Below are 7374 nucleotides of genomic sequence, written 5' to 3' on the forward strand. Positions count from 1 at the left end.
ACAGTGTTGAACTTTTCTCCGTCACAAAGCAGAGAAAGAGGGGTCCCAGCCAATTACTTTGGAAAAGGCAGGAAACAGGGGGGGAAATGGAAATGGGGGTAGAAAGAGGGGAGTGGGATGAAATGAGCTAGAAAGAGGGGCGACCTCAGTTTAAAAGGGGTTGGGTAATAGAGGTTTTGGGGCAACATGAGCAACTGAACTACAAGGGGTAAGAGGGAGCAGAATCAGAAGGATTAGGGGACCTGTGGGAAGAAGGTTGCACTACATTGATAGAGGTCAGAGCGTGCAGAACTCAAGGAAACAGGCGAGGCAGGGCAGCATTGTTTTTCATCTAATTTTGAGATAAGTGCTGTTTTTATACACGTACCTAAGGAATGTGGTTAATGCAATGTTGACCTTCTGAAGATGACAGCGGGCAAACCTCTCTCAAGTGCTGAAATGACAAGAATGTGCTTCATCTTCCTGCTGATGAGTAATGCCGTTTCAGTCTCCACACAGTTTAATGGGTACAACTGTGATGCCAACTACCACAGCAGGTTTCCAGGTAAGAACCCACCATGTAACAATGTTTTCTCTTTATGATCCTGTCATTCTGCCTACATGTATGGAGCAGAGGTAAAACTTTAATACATAGTTCATAACACATTATAACACACTAGAATGTAGTTGCAAATATAAGTAAATATCAAAGTGTTTATTAATGCATATGTCAACAAATACTCGCCCTAAGGCGGCACAGCCTTACACTTAACTGCCTATTTACATGCACAAATCATTCCCAGGCAAACTGTTTATGAAAGCATTTAAATAGAGAAAAGACAAATTATTAAATATGATTACAACTATGTTAAATTATGTTAACAAGGAATCATTAACAGTTTGGATGCATCACAGGAGGATTTTTAAAGGAGAAGTTGTGCTTTTTGACAAATACTTAAGCAGAAAAATTTCTTATATCTGCTATCTACAGTTAGATTATAATGTGTTTTACAGTTTTAATGTTACCGCTTATAGTATTTAGCACTAAATAATGTACTTTCTATTTTACCATACTTATCTAATGGTTTATTCATAAAACAAATAGCTTGATAAAAATGGTATACCTTGTTATACATTTAACAACCAAATTAGCTACAGCACTAAAATCATGCTTATCAATAAGGGAGCAGTTCTGTACTACTGACTACACTGACATCATGTCCTCTGTTTATTTTCTAGGATTTTAGCACCATGGGGTAGTTGACACTACAGTTAGAAATGTACAAATATGTAAGATTGATTCTATGTTTAGACTCAGACTGATTAATTTTAAATAAATAAATGATTCTGTCCTCCAGAATTTTATTCCTGGCAATGTAGGGAGGGCTTTAATAATAGTTAGGAAATGATATGGTAAAAACCTTTTTCTAAAGAGGTTTTCATAATCTCCTAAAACTTTACTAAGAAGCTTACTGGAAAGAATTGAAACTACCTGAATAGACTTTCTTTTTGGTATCTAAAATCCTGCCTATGGCCCTGTTAGATAAAGGATAGATGGATAAGGAGTTACAAGTGCTCGCAAATTGCTTTTGTGAAACAGGCCCTAGAATTCTACAGCTAAATAAATGTGTTGTTAACCTTTCCTCCAGGTGAGCGGGACATCAGCGTGTACTGCGGGGTTCAGACCATCACCTTGAAGATCAACTTCTGCCCCGTGCTCTACTCCGGCTACACCAACGCAGATTTGGCCCTCAACGGTCACCACAGTGATGCCCAATGCCGTGGCTTCATCAACAACAACACCTTCCCCACAGTGATCCTGTTCAGCATCAGTCTCAGCACTCTGGAGGCCTGCGGAAACAGCCTGGTGGTAAAGAATAAATAAACACAAGACATTGGGTTTTAATAGAATCAATAAGCAACTTCATGAAGTTGTTTATTGACTTGGGAGAAGACAAAAGTGACAATGCTGAGATGTTTCTATCTGCAGGTCAGCACAGCCTACGGGGCCAATGCCTATGGGAACATGTCTCTGGTACAAATTGGGAATGTCTCCGGCTATATCGACACCCCTGACCCACCGACAATAATCAGCTACCTGCCCGGTTTGTTGTATAAATTCAGCTGCAGCTACCCACTGGAGTACCTGGTCAATAACTCACAGCTGGCATCGTAAGTGGCTGCCAAAAAATCGAGTAACTTTCAGGAGTTACTCAATGGATTTGATATTAAGATTTCTTCATTTAATTAAGAATTTGTTTATTGTTCCCCTAAACTATGGTGACAATTATGCCCCTGGTTTTGGTATTCTAAGAACCATTAATATTAGAATATGCATATTTTCATAATAATGATGCAATCCTATAAACTGTCTCTTTTAGTCATATAAATAAATAAATAAATAAATGTACTACAGCTTTATCATAATACTACATCACAATTTGTGCTTTCAAAATCATGTTTATCAAGTGAACATCCACAAAAGATGAATAAATAGCATTGAAGTAAATGTGCTGCATCTCTTCACAGCTCCTCTGCTGCTGTTACTATAAAGGACAGCAATGGAACATTTGTGAGCACGTTGAATATGATCCTGTACAATGTGAGTACACAGCTGTGTTCAACTTATTATATACAGTAATTTCCACTTCAATGCATGATCTTTGAAGCTTTGAATTATGAGGTTCAGAAGGATATGTTTTAATGTCCATGATCTTTGAATCAGTTTGTGTTTTATTTTAATGAATCTGTTAATTAATTAGTTATCCAGTTAGGAGGATAATTGAAATATCATCAGATTTAACCTTATAAATTGTGATTTTTCATATTTTTCTTATCAGAAAATTCACATGAAAATGCCTAAAACCAACACTGAATTGAATGTTTATTTAATTACAATGAACGTGGGCTCAGTGGTTTATTTTGAATCCCAGAAACATTGTTCTGCTGCAATAAATACTCACTAGTGCACAAAATGTATATTAATCCAAACCTGAAAATAGTTCCCACCGAATGCAGTGTTTACAAACAGTGTCCTGTTTGTGTAATGTTTGCTAAAAACTGACATGCCCAGCTATTTTAGGGAATTATGAAGCCTTTTTAAAAAAAAATCAAAACATATTCGTGACATGTTTTTAAAGAGTTAAATCTTCAGCAGGAAGAAATGGGTTTGGGGCTGACAGACACGCTGGTGAGGATAGAAAGTATTGAGAGATGGACTAATACACTGTTGGTTTTAGTCTTAACAGGATTTACTAACAAAAATGTAGAATATCACCAGCCTTATCTTTTAAACACTCATTATGTCAAGACTGAGCCTGTCTACTAATTGTAAGTTTCTAATTTGAGAAAACACAGTGAAAAACTAACCTTTTTATTTTGATTTTTCTCTCCACTTTAAACAGGATTCAACATATAATCAACCTCTCTCTATTCCGATGGCTGGACTGGCTCTCAAAACCAGAGTATTTGCAGCTGTAAAAGCCACAAACTTAGACAAACGGTACCAGATAACATCTGATTATTCGCTGTTCAATATTGATTTTCAAATGTAATAAATCTTTTTAGAAATATTGCTCATGTAGCAGACATTTTGCCATTACAACTTCAGTGAAGCCGGAATGATATTTTGTACAGCATCTTTCCCACCATCATTTTTACAGATTTAGTCAATTTTTCTATGGTTTGCCTACATTCATTATGCCATTATGTTATTATGCTACATGAAGGCGCCAGTCTGCAGCAGAGAAAGCCCAGATTTGTGCTTTCCCATGTGCAGTTAGATCTCTATCTTCTATCCCATCTCAGTTTTGTCTCTGTGCAGGTGGAACATCTTGATGGACTATTGTTACACAACCCCCTCAGGGAATCCTAATGATGAACTCCGCTATGACCTTTTCTTCGGGTAATCTAGCCTTTTTTTTTTTTTTTACTTCAAGATGATGACTTGATAAACCACAAAAGGAAGTCATTACCTATTCAGGCTGTCCAAAGAGCTTAGCCCCATGAATGCTACCTTGTCAACGAGTGCTTAAGCATACATGTACAATTTATCATTTTGTGTGTACATGTGTGTTGTACTCTTTTGACACAGCTGCTACAAAGACTCGCAGACGACAGTTTTCGAGAATGGGAAGAGTCAGATGGGACGTTTTTCGTTTGAGGTTTTCCGTTTTGTTAAACACAGACACCAAAAGATGTCAACTGTGTTTTTGCACTGCGTCACGAAGCTTTGCAGGCCAGATGACTGTATCATGCTCATGCCAGTAAGTGCCAGTAAAAATCGTGAACCTCAATTTGTGTGTCAATGACTACTGAAATATGATCATGTGATTGGCAGATTTGTGGGCGACGGCGTAGGCGGGGTGGAGAGGAGAGCCTTGACTCCCCACCTGCAGCATCTGGGAAAGCTGTCATCACCGCTGGCCCAATCATCACCAGGAGTGGTATGAACAATAAACTGACACTGGTGGTTAACTGTAACAGGTTAAAGGAGTAGTTCCTATTTGGGGAAATACACTTATTCATTTCATTGCTGAGAATTAGATAACAGTATTGACACTTCTCACAATAATTTAGCATAGTTAGCATAAAGACGGAAACGGGGGAAAAAGCAAGGCTGCCTCTGTCTGTCCTATACCATCACCTCTGAAGTTCAATAATTGACTAATTTGCTTCCTTTCAGACTGTTTGGACACGGTTAGCTTAGCTTAGCAGGGGAAAACAGCAAATCATATAAATAGCATTCCACATAATCAGAGTGCTGGTCGGAACCACTGTAAAGCCCCTCGTTAACATTACCATTACCAAAAAGTCCTCTAAGCTAAACGACAACATCAGATGTTTTAACCAACCTCCAAATTGCTAACGCTATGAAGCTAGCGTAGCTACTTTGTTAAAAAAATAAAATAAAATCCATCTAGTTTCTCACGGAAAACACCGGACACCCGGTTGAAAAGCAACTTACTATTCATCCAACCAACCACCACTGGAGTACAACTTTATAGCTATTTATTATATGTGACTGTCTTTGTCATGTGTTTCAATTGTACGGCTACAATAAATGTAAACATGAGTCATCATTTTGTGTGTCTAAAACAACCAAGGGCAAATTTTTTTGTGGAGGACAGGCTCGTATTCTCTGTCGTCAAACTGGCTTTATATCGGTATCTGAGGTTATGTTCAGTGCCAGTCTGGCCGTGCTGCCGGATTCTTGCTCTGGTTCTAATGCATTTCGATGCTGCTCCTGCCAGCATTCCCCGCCGGGTCCTGGGCCTGAAAACCTCTCCCTCCTCTCAGTGGTCCAAAACCCCTGTGCTAGCAGTGTAAACACTCCCTGGTGCTCCGAACTCCCAGTCCAGACAGCAAGCAATAGGAGGATACACTGAGCTAACTAGCTAATGGCAGCTACAGCTAGCAGCAGTTAGTGGCAACTTTGGTGATATACTGCCCACTATTTGTTTTGAGTATGAATTTGACAGGTGGCCATCATTGCACCTTTAAAGAAACCTGATAATGTGTTAGTGAGCTTTAGATATTTTGTTACCTTTGGACAGAGCCAGGCCAGACTGTCTTCATGCTAAGCTAAGCTAGCAGTCTCCTGGCTGCAAGCTCATATTTAATGGCCAAATATGACAGTGGTATCAATCATCTTCTCTAATTCTCAGCAAGATAAGGCGCAAATAAGGATATTTCTGAAATGAAAAACTATTCATTTAAATACATACACAAAGCCATTGGAGATTGAAGTACTTGTAAAAACAATTCTAATACTTTAAAAATATTTTTTCAGATGAAACTCGTGTCAACAACTCCCAACTTGGTAAGCTCCCTTATGCAACGTTACAAAACATAAAAAAGGTTTAAAATGCCACCTGTGATGGGTGTAAACATAGCAGATATCCAAGAAAATTAATGACCGAACAAAAAGGTTCCACTTTTCTTTCTGAAAGAACAATTTATTATGTTAAGGCTACGTCAAAGAACATGTCTGTTTCTATCTTCTGCTTTTCCTCATCTTTCCATCCTCCAGAATCTGGTAACCCCTCCAAGCATATGAACCCGGTGACCAGCGCTCTGATCTCAGGCGTGGTCATCCTGGGCGGGATCAGTGTGTGTCTCTTCCTGCTGTCAGTCCACCTCCTGCAGAAATCCCGCCTCCCAACATCCACAGCCTCAGGTGTTTGGAACCCCAGCTTTAAATGAATAAACATGTATACTGTATATAACATCTTGATACTGACAATGTGTGCTGATACACATGTTGGGAACACAGACTTAAACAAATGGATAATGTACATGTGTGCTTTCCTTTGTATACGCATTATTAAATGTGCATATTGTATTGTTTCAGGTGTTGTGTATTTATTTCATTCAATATCATTATTCTTGTTGTTATTCATTGTCATCCATTGTTCAGCCAATGACAGTGTTTACAAACAATTTACACCCATAACGATGCAAATGCAGTAACCTTCATCTTTAGAACTTGTAATAAAATACGGCATCAGAAATGCGTGTGTAACTTCCCCTTTCTTTCTTTAATGTGAGCCATCACCTCACAATTCTTCATTTCCCCCCCACATTAGCTTCACAAACGCCAGCTGTGTTTGATGAAAATTAGTTATTTTGTCAAATTAGATCTTTGACAAATGGCTTTGACAAGGCTTAAAAAAAAGGCTGAGGCATTGTTTTTTGTTTTACTGTCAAAATGCATAGCATTTACCACATTATAATCCTGTATGTTAAAATCAACTAATCATGCAGTGTTTTGAAATCAACGAAGGGGATTCTTTTGTGGAAAGTGGATTTTATCTGGCTGTAAAATACTTACACTAATGTGTATTCACTTTCACTGTAAACCCAATAAAGTTCAGAATACTCAATATATTTGTGGAAACTGATTACCTCAAACCTTTACAGTAGTGGTAATAATTTGAGTAAACCTTAACTTAAATATAATACATTTCTTTAAAACAAACGTTTAATTTCTGCATTCTAAATTACATTGATTCACTGATGCTTCTTAAAAATTAAATTCCACTAATTCTTTACTCAATAAATGTACTGTAATTGTGCACAACTTATATTCAGAGGCAAAGTATTGTGCTAGACTCAAATTCTAATGGAAACTCTACTACTAGTCAACTTGAAATTTACAAGATACCCATTTTCAGGTAGTCCTGAAACATAGGAATACAACACCGTTACTACAATTCGAGTTCCCTTTGTAGTATCAAAACCCTAAACAGCTGTCATTTCTACATTTGACACAAAATAAGGCACATCATGCGTAAAGCTGAATAGACCAATTGACTGCTTGATCAGATAATTAACCAGCAACAATTTTAATCAATTTGTTTTCATTCTTTTTGTAATAATGTTGAACATTCTCCA

General features: G+C 37.8%; 1 protein-coding gene across 1 annotated transcript; it reads left to right on the forward strand.

Annotated features, from left to right (window-relative positions):
* The first annotated feature begins 280 nt into the window (after nt 1–280).
* Nucleotides 281–6330, forward strand: LOC119883209 (zona pellucida-like domain-containing protein 1). Its single transcript, XM_038693776.1, has 10 exons — nt 281–544; nt 1629–1849; nt 1970–2151; nt 2509–2581; nt 3384–3481; nt 3803–3883; nt 4073–4244; nt 4319–4424; nt 5771–5806; nt 6014–6330. Exons 1-10 carry the CDS (start codon nt 406–408, stop codon nt 6181–6183), a joined length of 1278 nt encoding a protein of 425 aa, XP_038549704.1. The 5' UTR covers nt 281–405; the 3' UTR covers nt 6184–6330.
* The last annotated feature ends 1044 nt before the right edge of the window (nt 6331–7374 follow it).

The sequence above is a fragment of the Micropterus salmoides genome, unplaced genomic scaffold, assembly GCF_014851395.1.
Source record: "Micropterus salmoides isolate LMB-PRFRI ecotype aquatic unplaced genomic scaffold, ASM1485139v1 Ms_hic_scaffold_3, whole genome shotgun sequence".
Taxonomy (NCBI): Eukaryota; Metazoa; Chordata; class Actinopteri; order Centrarchiformes; family Centrarchidae; genus Micropterus; species Micropterus salmoides.